A 20,806-nucleotide genomic window follows, 5' to 3' on the forward strand; every position below is an offset into this window, starting at 1 on the left:
ATCATCAACAAATCAACAAACGACAAGTGCTGGAGAGGATGTGGAGAAAAAGGAACACTTGTGCACTGCTGGTGGGAATGCAGACTGGTGCAGCCACAATGGAAGACAGTATGGAGTTTCCTCAAAAAACTGAAAATGGAACTCCCATTTGACCTGTGATCCCACTTCTAGGAATATATCCCAAGAAACCAGAAACACCAATCAGAAAGGATATGTGCACCCATATGTTCATAGCAGCACAATTCGCCATAGCTAAGATCTGGAAACAGCCTAAGTGCCCATCAGTAGATGAATGGATTAGAAAACTGTGGTACATCTACACGATGGAATACTATGCTGCTGTAAAAAAGAAGGAACTCTTACCATTTGCAATGGCATGGATGGAACTGGAGAGTATTATGCTAAGTGAGATAAGCCAGTCAATGAAGGACAAATACCACATGATCTCACTCATTCAGGGATAATAAAGACCATTATAAATTTATGAACAATAATAGATACAGAGGCAGAGCTTCCTCAAACTGATTGTCAAACTGTAGCAGGAAGGCCAGGGAGGGTTGGGGGGCAGGAAGGAGGGGGTAAGAGATCAACCGAAGGACTTGTATGCATGTATATAAGCGTCACCAATGGACATAAGACACTGGGGGGTAGGCGAGGCCAGGGGATTGTCAAGGGCGGAGAAAAAAAAGGACACATATGTAATACCCTTTGTAATACTTTAAGCAATAAAACAATAAAAAATAAATAAGTAAATAAATAAAAAATAAAAAAATATTAGTCATCAATGAAAATGAAGTACTGATACATACTCCACCAGCCCTAGACAATCTTTTATTCTATCTCTATGTATTGTCTATTATGGACATTTTATGTAGAGTCTTGCATTTTGTTGCCTTTATTGTCATCATTTCTTTAGCACAATGTTTTTAAAATTCATCCATGGTGTAGTATGTGGTGTCAGTTGTTACTTTACCTCTTTCATATATGATTTTATTTGGGTGGTCTCTGTTTCTTGATGAGTCTGGCTAAAGCTTAATCAATCTTGTTTATCTTTTCAAAAAACTAGTTCTTGGATTCACTCTTTTATTTTTTTTTTTAGTCTCTATGTCATTTATTTCCTCTTTGATCTTTATTATTTCTTTCCACTTACTCTGGGCTTTTCTTGTTGTTCTCTTTCTAATTCTTTTAGTTGTAGTGTGAGACAGTTTATTAGAGCTTTTTCTTGTTTTTGGAAGTAGGCCTGTAATGCTATGAATTTCCATCTCAGGGCAGTTTTTGCTGTGTCCCATGATTCATTTTCAAAATATTGATTGATTCCGTTCCTTTAATCACCAAAGGTAGGCACTTTAATGTGTTTAATAATTAACTCTTTGAGTCCTTACAAAATGCATATTGTAGTAATGTGTACACATATTTTTAAATTTTTTATATATCTGTTTCTTAGTTTTTCACAAAGTAAATGGTGTATTGTTTTTTTGCTTATCTTTTTCATAAAACGTGCCTTTATATTGGTCTGTGTTCCTATGTATATACATAACCCATTTTTTCTACTTCCTATATAAGACTACATGATATCCTATCTAATAAAAGAGAAACATGGTAATTAGCATACAACCACTACCCTTCCCATTGGCTAATCAGGGCGATATGCAAATTAACTGCCAGCCAAGACAGTGGCCGGCAGCCAGGCAGCTTGAAGCGAACATGAGGCTTGCTTGCTTCAGTGATGGAGGACTCCAACATTCCCCGCCTGCCGCTGCCGGCCTCTGAGCTTGCAGTTTGAAACATTGTTACAAATATAGAAGCTAAACAAAACCCTAGAAAACTGCTTTCAGCCAGCCTGGATCTAAGAGCTGGAGTTGAAATAGTGTTTCAATTATAGAACCCAAACAAACCAGATACCTGCTTTCAGCAGCGGAGACTAAGAGCTGCAGCCAAGCCTCAGAGCTAAAGCTGGCCCAGAATAAAAGAAAAAAAAGAAAAAACAGAGCGGTTGGGAGCTTCAGTTACCCACCAGCCTGAAAACAGCCCTCAGCCACGCACCCAGACTGGCCAGGCACCCCAGTGGGGACCCCAACCCTGAAGGGTGTGTGACCAGCTGCAAACAGCCATCATCCTCTCACCCAGGCTGGCCAGGCACCCCAGTGGGGACCCCAGCCCTGATCCAGGACACCCTTCAGGGCAAACCAGCTGGCCCCACCCATGCACCAGGCCTCTATCCTATATAGTAAAAGGGTACTATGCCTCCCAGCACCGGGATCGGCAGAGCCATGAGCCCTCCCAGCACCGGGATCAGCGTGAGAGGGGGCAGCACCCAAACCCCCTGATCGCGCTGCAGCTCTGTCTGTGACAGGGGGCTGGGCCACAACCTCCCTATCCGCCCTGCTCTGTTCGTGACAGGGGAAGGCACCCCAACCCCCTGATCAGCCCTGCTCTGTGCCTGATAGGGGGAAGCTCCCCAACCCCCTGATTGCCCTGCAGCTCTGTGTGTGACAGGGTGCGGCGCCCCAACCCCCCCGCCCCACAGGCCCTGCTCTGTGTGTGACGGGGTAGAGCCATAACCTCCCCATCGGCCCTGCCCTGAGTGTGACAGGGTGCGGCGCCCCAACCCCCTGATCCGCCCTGCTCTATGTTTGATGGGCGGTGCCCCAACTCCCCTATCGGCCCTACTCTGTGAGTGACAGGGGGGAGCTCCTCAACCCCCTGATGGGTCCTGCTCTGTACGTGACAGGGGGGAGCTCCCCAACCCCCTGATCGATCCTGTTCTGTGTGTGACAGGGTACAGAGCCCCAACCCCCCTGATGGGCCCTGCTCTGTGAGTGATAGGGGGAAGAGCCCCAACCCCCTGATTGGCCCTGCACTTGTGTGAAAGGGGGTGGTGCCGCAACCTCCCCATTGACCCTGCCTTGAGTGTGACAGGGGGCGGTGCCCCAACCCCCCAATCGGCCCTACCCTGAGCATGACTGAGGGTGGCATCGCAACCTCCCGATCCGCCCTGCGGTGCGCAACTCCCCAATCGGCCCTGCTCTGAGCCCGACCAGGGGCTGCACCTAGGGATTGAGCCTGCTCTCTGCCACTCGGGAGCAGGCCTAAGCCAGCAGGGTGTTATCTCCGGTGGGGTCCCAGCCTGCGAGAGGGCACAGGCCGGGCTGAGGGACCCTCGTTCCAAGTGTACAAATTTTTGTGCACCGGGCCTCTAGTACATTATTTTACCTATCCACTTCAGCAATGGACAACTATATTGCTTCCAATTCCCCACCACCATAAATAATACTGCAATAAACATCCTTGTATAAGTGCCCTTATGCACTTGTATATCTTTTTTATATACCCTCAGTGACAGAATTACGAGGCCATAGAGTAAGTGTATATACTTATTTCACTAAATATATAAGATTGATCTCCATAATAGTGTACCAATCATCTTTCCTACCAGTATAATGTGGGTGCTTATATTCCCACATCCTGGTCAACATTAGGATTTCACCATCATTCCATCTTTTTCAACTTACTAAAGTGTTATCTCATTGTTTTAATATGCAATTATCTGATAATTATTGTGAGCATGTCTTTGTCCCAATGTTTTCACCATCTCCTGCTCATTATAGGCATTAAAATGTTTTATCAATGTGTAAAAGAATAACAGTATAAGAAAGAATAAAGTATGCACAAGGCTTGTTAATTGTTTGGATATGGGGGATACTTTATGATGATCCCAAGATTAGATATTGATGTTCTTAAGTGAAATAGGGAACACAAAAGAAAAATCAAATTTGATAAAGAAATTTTTGAACACGTTGAATTTGATATACCTAAAGATATCAAGTAGGGATTTGGAAATATGAATGCACTAGTGGCCCAGTGCACAGATTCATGCACATTGAAAGGAAATTAATTAGAAGAAAGATTTGTGCGGTAATTACATTACTGCAAAAATTACAAATCAAAATAGTATATATAATATAGTATTATAAAATTAAAATACAAAATATTTTAATTTCGCTATTCGCCCTTTATAATAGAAGTGTCAGGGGGTTGGGGAGCTCCCCCCTATCAGGCACAGAGCAGGGTTGATCAGGGGGTTGGGGCGCCTTCCCCTGTCATGAACAGAGCAGGGCGGATGGGGAGGTTGTGGCCCCGCCCCCTGTCACACACAGAGCTGCAGGGCGATCAGGGGGTTTGGGCGCTGCCCCCTCTCACACTGATCCCGGTGCTGGGAGGCATATTACCCTTTTACTATATAGGGTAGAGGCCTGGTGCACGCTGGGTGCCGGCTGGTTTGCCCTAAAGGGTGTCCTGGATCAGGGTGGGGCTCCCCACTGGGGTGCCTGGCCAGCCTGGGTGAGGGGATGATGGCCGTTTGCAGCTGGTCACACACCCTTCAGGGTTGGGGTCCCCACTGGGGTGCCTGGCCAGCCTGGGTGAGGGGATGATGGCTGTTTGCAGCTGGTCACACACCCTTCAGGGTGGGGGTCCCCACTGGGGTGCCTGGCCAGTCTGGGTGAGGGGCTGAGGGCTGTTTTCAGGCCGACTGAAGCTCCCAACCGCTCCTTTTTTTCTTTTTCTTTTTTTTATTCTGGGCCAGCTTTAGCTTTGAGACTTGGCTCCAGCTCTTAGGCCTCCGCTGCTGAAAGCAGGTTTCTGGCCTTTGCTTACAATGTTGCGATCCTGCTGGCTGAAGCCGGGCGGACTAAAGCAGGTTTCTGGGGTTTTGTTTAGCTTCTATATTTGTTACATAGTTGCTTAGAGTTGCTGCTTAGAGGCCTGCAGCAGCAGGCGGGGAACGTTGGAGTCCTCCATCACTGAAGCAAGCAAGCCTCATGTTAGTTTCAAGCTGACTGGCTGCCGGCTGCCATCTTGGCTGGCAGTTCATTTGCATATTGCCCTGATTAGCCAATGGGAAGGGTAGCGGTTGTATGCTAATTACCATGTTTCTCTTTTATTAGATAGGATAGATGAGGTGAACTATGGAGCCAGGCTGAGGAGGGTTGTTGAGGTAGTAATTAGCCTAGTGATAGGAGAAGCTCCTGGTGAGTTTCAGAATGACTGAGTGAAAAGATAAAAAAAAGGAGGCCAAATCTACATTAATTGTGTAACTCATGCCTTGGCTTAGAGCAGTGGTCGGCAAACTCATTAGTCAACAGAGCCAAATATCAACAGTACAATAAGTGAAATTTCTTTTGAGAGCCAAATTTTTTAAACTTAAACTATATAGGTAGGTACATTGTTATTAACTTAATTAGGGTACTCCTAAGGCTTAGGAAGAGCCACAATCAAGGGGCCAACAAGCCGCATGTGGCTCGCGAACCGCAGTTTGCCGACCAAGGGCTTAGAGCAGTCGTGGGCAAACTACGGCCCGTGGGCCGGATCCGGCCCATTTGAAATGAATAAAACTAAAAAAAAAAAGACCGTACCCTTTTATGTAATGATGTTTACTTTGAATTTATATTAGTTCACGCAAACACTCCATCCATGCTTTTGTTCCAGCCCTCCGGTCCAGTTTAAGAACCCATTGTGGCCCTCGAGTCAAAAAGTTTGCCCACCCCTGGCTGAGAGTAATAATATCCATCAAGTCTATATAACAAACAGATGGTCTCATTCAGGAGCGATTATAGGAATGGGTCACATCCCCCCACAAATGTTCGAATTATATTAAGCAACTTTCATGGTCCTTTACAGATTGCTACTTACATTGGTTGTCTTAAAGTGTTGGGGTTTTTTTTTGTTTTTGTTGTTTTTTTTTATCAAGGAACCAATTTCCAAATTTAAATTGCAGGAACTTTAATAAGTTAGATTTTAATAGCAACTCTAAAAATATTCCAGCATTTTTTCAACAACTTCATTACATATTTCTGGAAAGTATTAAAAAAAGACCACGAACCCCAGAAATATCCATCCACTGCCTTGCCCCTTTTAAGAGGCCTCAGAGCACCTGCCAATTACAATGCCCACTTCTATGATTCCTAACATATGCTTTGAACTAAGGGGCTGATGCACTGGCCAAAACTGACTGGAACAGGAATTGGTACTTGAGCCAAAGGCAGCTAACTACAGTCTGTCTTATAAAGTGGCTTGATGTGCAATTTTTGTAGTAATTAGTGACTAGCTAACCAATTAGATCCTCTCTTTAGGAAAGTCTAGATGTGAAGCACATGGCTTAATAGAAGCGGAACAGTTCCAGTATCCTTTTACTAAAACAGCACTTAAGATTAACTTGAATATTCCTCAGTTTTTCATCACCTGGAAAAGCCTAATACTCTATTCTCTATAACCTGTATAAAAACCATGCATACTCCTCCCCCAATTAGTGGTTTCCAAACCTAGCAACACATCAGAATCACCTGCTGGGCTTTTAAAACAGTAGAATGCCCCATCTAAAGTGGAGCTAAGGCATCAGTACTTTTTTTAAAAAAAATCTTTATTGTTGAAAGTATTACAGATGTCCCCATCTTTCCCCATTTACCCCTTCTAGTCCATGCCCACCCACATCAGTACCTTTTAAAGCTCCCCAAGAAAATTCTAAAGCACAGCTAGGATTAGGAAATATTGACTTATAGTGTTGAGCGATACTAGAGAACCTTGGGATTTATGAAAGCAAAATTTTATTTCCATATTCAGTGAGGGTCATTTTCATTTTATGGCATAAAGCAACATCATGGAATCATACCAAACATGGTTAAGTAGGCTAAGAGTTTCAAAACAACTTTCAAAGTTACACTGAAATTAAGATGTTCAACAATGCTGACAGAAAACCAAAAAACAAAAACAAAAAACAAAAAGCTGATTTTGCTGGTAATAATCACCAGTCTTTCCAAGTACAAACTTCACTTTGTTAGGTTCCAACTATTTTCTGGTATCAGTCACATTCAAAGAAAAAAAGAGGAAAGAGCTGCCCTAGCCAGTTTGGTTCAATGGATAGAGCATTGGTAAAGAGTCCCAGGTTTGATTCCGGTCAAGGGCACGTACCTTGGTTGCAGGATCAATTCCTGGCCCTGGTCAGGGTGCATGCAGAAGGCAACCAATTGATGTATTGCTCTCACATCGATGTTTCTCTCTCTGTGTGTCCCTCTCCCTTCCTTCTACTCTCTCTAAAAATCAATGGAAAAATATCCTCAGGTGAGGATTAACCAAAAAAAAGAGGAAAGAGCCAAGGACTACAGTTGACACAAAGAAATATATAGCTGGTATTATCAAGAATTTTGAAACCTTAAAACTTTTGATGGCCATGTGCCTTCCCATCCCCGCCATCCTTGGCCCAAACCCCAAAACATAGTCCCAGAGTCATAAATCATCTCCTGTATTCTAATTCCTACAAAACTCTGTATTTTCTCTCTAAATTTCCTGATACTTCTAAAACTCCAAAAGCCATTCCATGTGTCTACTCTCCCTTCTCCTTGCCTGAAATGAAGCATGACTGACTCCTGAGGTCACCGCTTCCCTTGTCACCCTCAAGTGAAGGCTATTTCATGTGTCTCAGGGATAGAAGGTAGAGTTTGTCTTCTTAATTTCCAATGCTGCTTCTAAGCCATTACTTCTCCATCTTTACATAAAAACCTCTGTTCCTTATTAGTGAGAAAATGGAACAACTGGAGCCTTCAGGAATGGGAATGTAAGTTGATATAACCACTTTTGAAAACTATATGGCAATATATACCAAAGCTGCACAATCTGGTGCCCCCACTTCTAGGTATATACTCAAAAGAAATGTACACTTACATGTACCACAAAGACATGTACAATAATGTTCATAGGAGTACTATTTGTAATAGTTCAAAACTGAAAATAATTCTAATGTCCATCAATAATAGACTGGATAAATAAATCATGTTATATTATGCTCTGGAATATCACACAGGAATAATGAATGGACTAGTGTTACATGCATAATCTCAGAAGCATAATACCTATTGGGTGAAAGAAGCTAGACATAAGAAAGTAAATAAGGCATAATCTCATTTACATGAAGGCCAAAAATAGGCAGAATTAATCTATGGTGGAGGCTAATTCTGTGGGGGAAGAAAGTGGAGTACTTATGGGCTGCTGGTAATGTTCTATTTATTTTTTAATTTGGGTGCTTGTTGAACAAGTATGATCATTTTTGTGAAAATTAACCAAAATACTTATGACTTGTGTACTTTATTATATGTATGATATATTACAATAAAAAGTTTACATAAAGGAATGAAATTCTGCTCCTTTGAAACTCATATCATCCATCTATTCATCATTAGCACTATCATCTGCCTACCTCCTGGTCACTTCATCACAATTAAAGATTAAGGATCCTAGATAAACTCTTAGTCTATACTCCAAATCCTGCCATAATTCTAAGTGACTTTAATGTCCATGTGGTCAAACCATCCAAATACCTTACTTCACTGTTCTTACCTCACCTCCATAGACCTTTATATGCTACCCACTCCATGAGAACATGCTGAAGTTACCATTACTCAGAACATGTTATAGCTCAAACCATAAACTCAACAAACTTTTCTCTGAATAGAACCTCCTGTTACAACTTTGATTTCCTCACTGCTCTACTCTTTTGTTTTTAATCTTCACCCAAGGATATGTTTTTATTTAGAGACAAAGGAAGGGGGAGAGAGTGAGAGTGAGAGAGAAACATCGATGTGAGAAAGAAACATCCATCAGTTGCTTCTTGTACATGCCCCAACCGAGGATGGAACCCACAACCGTTTTGGTATATGGGAAGATGCTCCAACCAACTGAGCCACCTAATCAGGGCTCTAATCCTATTTTTTGAGCTAATAAAATTATGTACCTTAAAAAATGTTTTGAAAGAATTAAATGATCCAAAATGGCAGCCGACAGGATGGCAGTGAGCAAGATAATGACTGTCGGGGACTAGCGGACCAGGCTCCCCTGGCCAGGCAGCCTCCACTACCGCTGAAATCTCTCCCAGGGCGGCCAGCTCTGCCATCTTGAAGGGGTGAGCAGCTGATTGGAAGCCCAGCCTTACCTTCACCCGGGGACACCTCGGGTACCACCCAGGACCCTACAGCCACAATGTTCAGGGACCAACTGCCTCAGCTGCGAACCCACGAACACCAAGACTCCAGCCTCCCTGGCCACAGGTGCCTAAAAAGTTTGTTCAGGGGGAGACAAGGTGGAGGCTGAATAGGCGGACAGATCCTGCACCTTCTCGCAGAGCCAAAGAAACACCTGAATCAAATAACATCCACCCGGAATTGGCAAATTAAACACAGTTGGTGAGGCAATCCGTGGACAGAAAGGTCAGAGAGCAGCTGGAGAGAGGTGGAATAGGGGATCTGTGCTAGAGGAAGAAACACACGCAACCAGGACTAGAGTCTCAGAGGGAGACTGTGCCCCACCAAATCCGTGGCCCTTGGGGTCAGTGTAGCCCTCGAATGTGGAAGGGAGTCCATAGGGCTGCTGGCAGTGGGGGGTGGGGGGACTCTAGATCTAAGCCCACAGCCATGGGAGACTACACCCAGAAAGGCAGCCTGAAGTTCTATACTGGCCACGCAGTGCCGGGGGAGAAAGATGCGAGGCAGCATGGGTGCTCTGTCTTTATAACTTCCTTACTTCTAGTTGCTAAACGCAATAAATAGGATCTTTCAATTAAAAACACTCACTGAGACTGCAGAGGAAGGTGGTTTTGGTGGAAACTGGGGAGCAGAATAGGGAGAAACAAGCAGGAAGCCAGCTCTGGAACAGTTCGTCCCTCCAACCCTGAACAGACATTTTCTCCTGAAGACCAGGTTCCTCCTAGCAGCGCAGCCCCACCCAGTCTAAAGTACAGAAGGGAAAGGAAGATTCTAAATACCCCCAGGGAATCCTGGGGGACTGGGTTGAGGGGCCAGTTGGTATAGGAAACTAATACAGCAACACCACCACCTAGAGGCCATGTCAGAAATAGATGCTTGTGTAAATACGACTCAGAGGAGGCAGAAAAACAAAATGGGGAAATTGATCCCACCTGATTGAAACCAAGATTGTGGCATATGACACACAAGAGTGGTGGGTCACTGGGAACTACAACATTGCTAACTACCTGACAGGAAACTGAGACTTGGCAGGCAGAACAGTGAGAAGGGTCTTAAACCAGCCCCCATGGGACACTGAAGCACCACTGAAGCGAACAAACTTCACTACTTCACATTTTTATTTTTTATCTTTTACTTAAGAAACTAAAATTTTCTTTTCACTTTATGTTTATTATTATATTTTAATTTATTATTATTTTACCATTTTCTTTTTAATTTTTTAGATTAGTGTTCTACATTCCATTTTTATATTCGTTTTTATCATTATTTTACTCTATCTCATTTTTTTCATTATGCCAACTTTCTTCCTCACTTTTTGCTTCTTCATCCTGTTTCTCTTCTCCTGTTCCTGCTTTAGTTGTTCTCTATCCGTTCTTCTTACTCCCTGTTAAAAATTGATCTTCTTTATCTGCTTTACTGATGCATTACTATTAAAGTAATCTCTCTTTGCCTCCTCATATATTTAATTTCCTCTCCCTTGCTCCAAGTCCATGTACACTTCTCTTTTCTCATTCTTCACTAGCTAAATTTTTGTTTCTTTCTTCCTTTTTTCTTTCTTTCATTTTTCTTGTTGTTGTTTGTTTAAATGTTTGTTGTTTTGTTGTTGTTTTTTATGTTATGATTTTTGTTTTTCCTCTCCTTGCTTGTTCTTTTCTTCTACTAATAGCTTAATTAGTTTCAATCACCAACTCAGGCCTATCTCCTCTCTATTCTCCTGTTCCAAAAATAGATGAATACAAAGATAGATTATAAGTTTTCTTTTATAAATGTATTTTTATATATATATTAATTTTTAATTATTATTTGCTACTTTTTTATTATTTTCTTTACTTTTCTTCTTATACACTCATTCTCTTTGTACCTCCTCTATACTGAAGTGTAGCCATTTCCCCATTCATTCAATTCCTTAACCTTACCTTCTGGAAATAAGCTCTGCTTCTTCAGATTCAGCTTCCCTCCTTCTTTTCTGGGTGTTTGTTGTTTGCATTTTCTGGATTAGTTGTTGGGTTGTATTTTTTTTTTTTTTGCAGTTTTCCCCCATATACATATATTTTTCCCCTTATTTTTTCTGCTTTTTTTTTCTCTCTTACCTTTTTCCTTTGCTCAATATCACTTTTTGTGCTCTTTTCTCTCCCCTAATTCTTTTTTCTCTGGTGGTCACCATTATTTGGGGTTATTGGTATCATGAACACATTCATGTTTTGTGCCCCCTGTATTGATGCTGGGAGCCGGTCCATCCTTGCTGTTTCAAGGGACCTGGCATATATGGCATACTGTTCTTAATATGTTTGCTCACCTTCTTGGCACTATGTGTTTTAACCAAGGTCACCTCTCTGAGAAAGGTTGTTTCCCCAGGTAGGGATTTTCCCCTGAAGTTAGGGAGGGAATAAAACCTCTTAACTAAGTGCCAGGCGGGTAGTTAATCACTTTAACTACGAACAATCATGCTTAAGCTACATAATCTTTACTCTCTGGAATGGAGATAAGAAACTCCCTCACCTTTGGACTAGAGATTGATAGGATTGGAATCAACTGGTATAAATACAGATGTAACAAGACAAGAGGACACAGAACCTAGACACAGAACCTAGACACAGAACCTACACAGAACCTAGAGACAGAAGAACTTCGCTGGAGAGAACATGGCAAAAGATCCTGGACAGAAACTGGATACAGAACTTAGAGACAGAACCTAGACACAGAACCTAGCGAGAGAACCTGGCTGAAGAACCTAGAGAGAGAACCTGGATAGAACATGGCAAGAGAACCTGACTAGTACCTGGTGACCGAACCTGGCTGGAGAACCTGGACAGAACCTAGCGAGGGAACATGGCTACAGAACCTGGCTGGAGAACCTGGACAGAACCTAGCGAGGGAATATGGCTACAGAACCTGGCTGGAGAACCTGGAGAACCTGGCTGGAGAACCTAGCAAGAGAACATGGACACAGAACCTGGCTAGAGATCCTAACCAGAACTTTGCTGGAGATCCTGACCAGAACTTGGCTAGAGATCCTGGCTAGGCTGTTGATCAACTGAACGCTGTCTCTGTTTAATTCCTTCTTCGCCGACTCCGTCCACACCTTTGGGGACCCCTGGACCTGCTGGGGTTGGACCCCAGCATATTGTGTCTTGTTGAGTTGTATTTTGTACCTTTAAGTCAGTGGGGTAGAGAGTGAGCCACATAACCAGACAACCTGAGAGGAGTGAAAATGGGGAGACAAAGAAACAGCCCCCATATGGAAGAAAAGGAGGAATCACCAGTAACGAAAATAAATAAAATGGAGGCAAGCTATTTGACAGAGAAAGAATTCAGAGCAATGGTAATAAGGATGCTGAAAAGGATGGGAGACAAGTTCAACAACATGTGTAAGAACCAAGAGGAAATGAAGAAGAACCAAGAAGAAATGAAGAATGACATCATTGCAATAAAGAACACAATTAAAAGCATCAACAGTAGACTAGAAGAAGCTGAGGACTGCATCAGTGAGCTAGAAGACAAGGTAGGAAAAAACACCCACGTAGAGCAGCAACTGGAAAAAAAAATTAAAAACAGGAAGAGAGCCTAAGGGAGCTGTGGGACAACACGAAATGAAACAACATCTATATAATAGGGGTGCAAGAAGGAGAGGAAACAGAGAAAGGAATAGAAAATCTGTTTGAAGATATGACAGAAAACTTCACTGATATTGGGAAAAAACAACTCACACAAGTCCAAGAAGCTCACAGAGTCCCAAACAAGATTAACCCAAAAAGACTTACACCAAGACACATTATAATTAAATTGGCAAACGCCAACGACAATGTAAGAATCTTAAAGGCTGCCAGAGAGAGACAGAAAGTTACCTATAAGGGATCTCCCATCAGACTATCAACTGATTTCTCAACAGAAACCCATCAGGCCAGAGAGGAATGGAATGAAATATACAAAGTCATGCAAAACAAGGGTCTGAATCCAAAAATACTATACCCAGCAAGGCTATCATTCAAAATTGAAGGTGAAATCAGGAGCTTCACAGCCAAATAAAGGACTAAAGGAGTTTATTACCACCAAACCAGCAATGCAAGAAATGCTAAAGGGATGGCTGTAAAAAGAAGAGATAGGTAGTGAAGAAGGAACACAGGCACAAAGAATAAAAATGGTGACAAACAAGTACCTATCAATAATACCTTTAAATGTAAATGGATTAAATGCCCAATCAAAAGACATAGGGTAGCTGAATGGATAAGAAAACATGACCCCATATATTTGCTGTCTACAGGAGACCCACCTCAGAACAAAGGACTCACACAGACTGATAGTGAAGGGATGGAAAAAAATTTTTCAGGCAAATTGAAATGAAAAAAAAAAAAAAAGCTGGGGTAGCAATACTTATATCTGACAAATTAGGCCTCAAAGTGAAGGCCATAACAAGAGATAAGGAAGGTCACTTCATAATACTAAAGGGAGCAATTCAACAAGAAGATATAACTCTGGTAAACATATATGCACCCAATACTGGAGCATCCAAATACATAAAAAAATTCTGGAAGATATCAAGGGAGAGATCGACAGCAATACAGTCATATTAGGGGACTTTAATACCCCGCTAACACCACTGGATGAATCCTCTAAACAAAAAATCAGAAATGATACATCAATCCTAAATGACTCACTAGACCAGATGTAATTAATTGACATATTCAGAATATTTTACCCCAAAGCCACAGAATATACATTCTTCTCAAGTGTACACAGGTCATTTTTAAAGACAGACCACATATTGGGATACAGGCAAAGTCTCTTCAAATTTAAGAAGATAGAAATCATATCAAGTATCCTCTCAGATCACAATGGCATAAAACTAGAAATGAACTACAATAAAAACAATGAAAAAAAATCCAACACTTGGAGGCTAAATAGCAAGCTATTAAACAATAATTGATGAACCTCTAGCCAGGCTCACCAAGAAGCAAAGAGAGAGGACCCAAATAAACAAAATCGGAAATGAAAGAGAAGTAACAACCGATCCCACAGAAATACAAAGGATTATGAAAAAATACTATAAACAACTCTATTCCAACAATATGGAGGAACCTCCATACTGTTTTTCATAGTGGCTACACCAGTCTGCATTCCATGCAAGGGTTCCCTCTTTTCCACATCCTCTCCAACACTTGTTATTTCTTGTCTTATTAATAGAAGCTATTGTAACAAGTATGAGGTGGGATCCCTCTTCTGGGAATCTTATTCTCCCACCCCATTTTTTTTTCCTAACATATGTATTTATTTTTAATTTTTCAATTACTCTTCACATTCAATATTGTATCAGTTTCAGGTGTATAGCATAGTGGTTAGACATTTATATAACTTATAAATTGATCACCATGGCAAATCTGGCACCATACATAGTTATTACAATATTATATATTCCCTATGCTGTACTTTACATCACCATGACTATTTTATAACTGCCAATTTGTACTTCTTAATCGCTTTACCTACTTTAAAAATTTTAAAACACACACATATATATAATGTAATACTACTCAGTCATTAAAAAGATGAAATATTGCCATTTGTGTCATTATGGATGGATGGATGGATCTTGAGAATATTATGCTGAGTAAAATAAGTCAGAGAAGGACGTGATTTTGCTCATATGTGGAATATAAAACAAAAAGCAATAAATGAACAAACAAAACAAATATACAAATAAGAAAACCAACCCATAGATACAGACAACACAATGGTGGTTACTAAAGGAGAAGTGGGTAGGGGCGGGGATGAAGAAAGAAAAGGGGGTCGAATACATGGTGAAGGAAGGAAACTAGGGAGTAAGTATACAATACAGATGTCATATTATAAAGTTCTACACCTTTATTTATATACTGTTATTAACCAATGAAACCCTATTGAATTTAATGAGAAAAATTCTACTAAAATCTAGTAAGACAATAATTTTTTCTTTAAATAAGTCAGCAGGAGGAATTAGCAATTCTTATTCTTTAAGGCTAATTCCACATCAATGTTCCACTATCACATCTATTCAACAAGCTCTAATATTTCAAGCTGTATGTAAACTTTTTTCAGAATTATACCAACCTTCCGGAATCCTCTCTACCTTACTCTTTGGATTAAACTCTGGGTTTTCAAAATTAACACAGATCACCCTTTTGGTACTTTGGCCTCACAGGTGCTTCCTCAAGCTTAAATCCCATGATCTGGACTCAGATCATGCAATTTCAGATCCAGCTCTATTGCATACTACTGTTTGACTGTGGGCAAGTTACTCAACCTTTCTAAACTTCAGTTTCCTTAACTGTAAAATGCTCACAAAAAAAGTACTTACTCAAAGGGCCACTGTGAAACATAAGTGAGAAAATTCACATAAAATGCTTAGCATAATGCTCATTAAATGTTCAATAACATAGCTGGGATTACTATTACTATATTTCCTTTTTACTAGTTCTTGGCACAGTTCCCCTTGTCTCCAAATCTGCTCAGGTCTCCTGACTTTTCCCCCCAGTTTAATTGAAATATAATTAACATACAGTTTCCTGACTTTTTAAAATGAAAATACATTTAAAAAATTTGCCACCCCTTCCCAAGATTTATTCCATTCACCACAACACTCCTCTAAAGAGTAATATATACCATTCTTTCAGAAAGATCAAGGATTACTGGAAAGATCATGGATTTTGGAGAAAAATATATGTGTGTTTGAAACTGGCTCTTCCACTTATCAGCTCTATGACTTAGAGCAAGCACTTTTTCTAATCCTAAATTTTTTCATATGTAAAATGGGGATGTTACCCATTTCTTAGGGTCATCAAGAGAATTAAACTGAAATAATATAGGTAAAGCAGCTGATAAAAGTAGATGCTAAATGAATGCCAGTTTCATACCCCTTATCCTTTCCTTAACTCCAAACAATTTTGGCTCTCCCTCTTCCATTTTACTCATACCTCTTTATCTCATTTCAGCTCTCATTAGCATTATAATTTTGGGCAATTTACTTAACTTTTTAAGCATTAGTTTTTCATTTGTAAACTGGTGATCATAATATCCACAACATAAAGATGTCTTGAGAATTAAGTGAAATAACATGTAATTTAGCATAGTGCTTGGCCTTGTTGTAAGCACTTGATAAATGGTAGCTACCAGCCTGGTAGGTGTGGCTCAGTGGTTGAGCATCAACCTATGAACCAGGAGGTCCCAGGTTCAATTTTCGGTCAGGGCACATGCCCGGGTTGTGGGCTCGATCCCCAGTAGAAGGTGTGCAGGAGGCAGCCAATCCATAATTTTCTCTTATCATTGATGTTTCTCTCTCCCCCCCTCCCCGCCCCATCTCCCTTTTTCTCTCTGAAATCAATAAAAAATATATTTTTTTAAAAATGGTAGCTACCAATGACTTATTAATGGCCAAATAAAAGGACTGTTCAACTCTCTCCTCTAGGCTTCAGTGACAATGTACTATTCTGGTTTGCTCCTGAGGCAAGGCAATTATCTTCAAATCACAGTCATTTATGTTACATGTTGCATCTTCACTGCTTAATACCTTTTATCTTCATTGTCTGGCACTTATTTATTCATGTAGAATTTATTGAGTACCTAATATAAGTCATACCTGTGCTATGTACTAAGAATACAAAAAATAATGTTGTAAGTATTGTCCTCAAGTAGCTTATTGTTTAGAAAGGTAAAACATTTGAGTAAATTGTCTATTACTTGCAATGTGGTAAGTCCTAAGGTAAGAGTATGCCCAGGGTCTTTTTGGAGCACAATGAGGACTTATTTAAATTAGACTGGAGGCCCTGGTCAGGTGGCTCAGTTGGTTAGAGCATTGTCCAGGTACACCAAGGTTTTGAGTTCGATCCCCAGTCAGGGCACCTACAAGAATCCACCAATAAATGCATAAATAAATGAAACAACAAATCTCTCTCTCTCTCTCTCTCTCTCTCTCTCTCTCTCAAATCAATCAATCAATCAATTTAAATTAGACTGGAGAGGTGGTTCAGGACACTCTCTAGAAAAAGGCATTTTGTGCTTAGCATACATGGAGGCAGTACACAACTATCTGTTAAATGAGTGGATGAACTATAAACAGGAACTATCTAGATGAGGATGGGAAATAGCACTTCAGGTCCAGAGAAAGAAAGGGAAAAGGCCTGGAGTACAAATGTTAGAAGAGTTCCTGAGAGACAGGAGGTGAAGCTCTAGAGTCAAGGCAGGGTGTTCTGGATATAGGAGTCTGACATGACCCCAGAGGACAGGTAATGGAGTGCCAATAACAGTTTTTAAGTAGGGGAGGGGCATAATCATATTTGCATTTTAGTGTAAGTACTACCCTGCCAGTGAAGGGAAAAATTGATTCAATGAGAGCCAGGCTAGAGACAGTGAGTCCAGTTAAAAAGGTGTCCTCATAACTCAGCTAACTCTAAGAAGCAGAATTGCAGAAATGAAGTGAGAATAGCGAATCAAGCCAGTTATTGAGCTAATTTAAAAACTAACTGAAGTGAATTATTCATATTTGTATCTACTAAGAGCAATTCACTTAATAACTATAATCCACTTCAAATATAGATATTTCTCAACTACCTTATTGTTATTGAAACCTACTTAGGGAACTGAAGCTAGCGGCCAGCCTAGTCACTTCCTGTACGCAGATTCCCAAGTAGCACCTTTTCCCATACAGAACTCAAAACAAAAAGGCTTGTTATTCAAACTCGGAAGTTAACAATAGTAATACAAACTTGTGCACTTCAGAGAGTCTTGAGATCTGTCTATCCTGGTCTATTTCACCCCAAATAACATTTTAACAAAGTCCTTCAAAGGGTCAGGAGGCCCGATCCAGAGCACCCCCCCCCCCCATATGCCCAGGATTCTTTCTTTTGTTTCAGATCAAGAGCCAAAAGTCTGCTGCTGCTTGTCGCCCAGCGGGGCATTTTCACCCAGCAGTTCCCCACTTTTCATTGTGCCGCTGTAAAAACAGTCAAACGCAGGGGATTCAGGAAAGAGTACTCCCCGGCTGAGAAACCTCTGAAGGGGAGAGGCGGGGTGTCTTCAGGTTTCAAACATTAAAAGATTCCCAGATCTTGCCAATTCTCTCACAACCCCGCCTCTTGCTGTGGGGCGCCCTTCTGAAGTTAGAGGGCTCCCTTCTATAGTTACCAGAATGCTGTCTGCCCCTAAAAAAACTAAGCAAGTTTTTGTATGTATGTCTGTGTTTTTTTAACTTACCCTTACGGCCGCCATGTCTGTGACCCTGTCACACCCAAGTTTTCAGACGGAGAGCAAAGACGGACAAAACGTTTCAACTCAGCTCCCTTCACTACAGCCCCGCCTGGTTACGCCTCTTGTCTGCCTGCTCCCGCCCTTTCTCCGCCCTCCAGAGCTTCTTGGGGAAGCTGCTTCATGATTGGTCCGCTGTCTTCAGGAGAAGCAGTTTGTCCCTATGGGAGACTGTAACCCTGATAAATCTTTTCAGAATATTCTCCGTAGTCTAGTTAAAAGTTACTTTGTTGGGTGCAGAAGTTTTCATTATGTTCATTGTAACAGGTACACGGGATTTATCTAGATAAGGATTTAAAACTGAAGTCCGGACCTAACCGGTTTGGCTCACTGGATAGAGCGTTGGCCTGCGGACTGAAGGGTCCCAGGTTGGATTCCAGTCAAGGGCATGTACCTCGGTTGCGGGCACATCCCCAGTAGGGGGTGTGCAGGAGGCAGCTGATTGATGTTTCTCCCTCATCGATGTTTCTAACTCTCTATCCCTCTCCCTTCCTCTCTGTAAAAAATCAATAAAGTATACATTTTTTTAAAAACCTGAAATCCGGCTGCCTTAATAAATAAACTATATAGTCACAAAGAAAATGTTACCTCTGCAATAGACTTGCAAGTTCATACATTCTAAAACTATGTCACTAAGCGCCTAATGTATGCCAGGCACTCGTTCAAGGTACAGAACAAAGTCAAGGGTACCACAAAATTTGTTTAAAACTTAGATCAAGAAAAAGGTTTTCTATGGAATGAATATTTTATCACTGACATTGCATAGAATTGCCAGTGTGTGGTGAGAATAAAAAGCTGAATAATTTTATTTTGTTTTAAATTAATTTTAAATTAGCTAAAGATAATTAATCTCCTAGTGCCCACACTCAGGTATGACTGCTGTCATTCCTGGCCATGGGACACCATAGCCTGTTATTGTTATATGCACTGCATATGAAACAATGAACAAAACAAACATAATCTCTGGCATAGTAGAGCCTAATTGTAGGTGTGTTTTTTGTGTGTGTTTTGTGTGTTTGTTTGTTTTTTTTTTTTGTGTGTGTGTGTGTGTGTGTGTGTGTGTGTTATCAACGAACAGACTGTCAAACTACAGCGGGAAGGCCGGGGAGGGTTGGGTGGGGGAGGTAAGAGATCAACCGAAGGACTTGTATGCATGCATATAAGCATAACCAATGGACACAAGACACTGGGGGGTAGGGGAGGCTGGAGGAAGGTCAAGGGGGAAAAAAGGAGACATATGTAATACTCTTTGTAATACTTTAAGCAATAAAACAAAATTTAAAAAGAAAACAAAAAAGAAAGGAACAAGATAATTGTGAATAGTGATAAGAGGGTGAATGGGATGGAGTGGGAATTATTTTAATTTGAGAGAATGGAGAATACTTCTTCAAGGAACAGACAGTTGAGCTGAGACTTGAGTAACATAAGGGTCTGGGCAGAGGGAACAACAGATGCAAAAACCCTAAGGTGGGAGCACCTAGAGGCAGGAAGAGAGGGGTAGAAGAATCAGGCAGGAGCCATGTCACATGTAAAGAATTTTTATTTTCATTTTATAAAAATAATTCAAAATATTATTTAAATGTTGTTTGATTTATAGTTATAGATTTACCAGTTGCTACTATTTGCTTTGGGCGCAGAAAGAAGATTTGTGTAATGGAAAGTACTAGAATCAAAGTAAGATTTTATAAGAGAAGTATTATAAAATAGAGTTGAACTAAGTCAGAGGTGCTGAAAGTAGTATACAAAAGAATCACCTGGACAATTTCATAAATTTAGATTACTGCATATTACTTTACATCATTTGTTCGGATGTAACAAAATTTTGCAAAAAGAGTTCCTCAGTTGTTTCTAATGTGGGCATTTCTTTGATGCACACTTTGAGAAACTAATAAAGTCCAGTTAGATGGACTAGATCAGCCATGGGCAAACTACGGCCCGCGGGCCAGATCCGGCCCGTTTGAAATGAATAAAACTAAAAAAAAAAAAAAAGACCATACCCTTTTATGTAATGATGTTTACTTTGAATTTATATTAGTTCACACAAACACTCCATCCATGCTTTTGTTCCGGCCTCCAGTCCAGTTTAAGAACCCATTGTGGCCCTCGAGTCAAAAAGTTTGCCCACCCCTGGACTAGATGATTTATAATGCTATGTCACTTCTAGCACTGGCATTCTAGAATTCCATCAGGGTTTTTATCTAACAGAATTTGAGGACTCTGGGTAATATCAGTATTCTTCTGGACACATATCTTCATATATAGTAAACTTTACTCCCACTCCACCTCAGCCATCCACAATAGTAGCTATACTCTTGATTTTATTATCACTTCCACCTCTGAAATTTTAAATTCAAACATTCTCTTTCCTGACCACAACTATTATTCTTAAAGCTCTTTGAAACACACTTTTTCTTTGGTTTCATCAAGATCTCTAGGCCTTGATGTCTGCATTATGGTTACATAAGAATTTACACAAAATTTATAAGTATAAAAAGAAAACATTG

General features: G+C 40.9%; 1 protein-coding gene across 3 annotated transcripts in view; it reads right to left on the minus strand.

Moving 5' to 3' along the window:
• Positions 1 to 18,362, minus strand: part of APOOL (apolipoprotein O like) — a 100,728-nt gene extending 82,366 nt beyond the window's left edge. For 2 of the 3 annotated variants that reach the window (XR_013997336.1, XM_081115461.1), the window contains exon 1: positions 18,252 to 18,350. Coding sequence is in view for 1 of the 3 variants with exons in the window: in XM_081115462.1 (XP_080971588.1) it covers positions 18,252 to 18,266 (15 nt within the window). In the remaining 2 variants the exon portion in view is untranslated. Of the gene's footprint in view, positions 1 to 18,251 lie in introns of all 3 variants that reach the window. The other variant, XM_081115462.1, reaches the window with a different exon arrangement.
• Between the last annotated feature and the right edge of the window lie 2,444 nt (positions 18,363 to 20,806).

Source organism: Myotis nattereri, assembly GCF_964212035.1.
Source record: "Myotis nattereri genome assembly, chromosome: X".
NCBI lineage: Eukaryota > Metazoa > Chordata > Mammalia > Chiroptera > Vespertilionidae > Myotis > Myotis nattereri.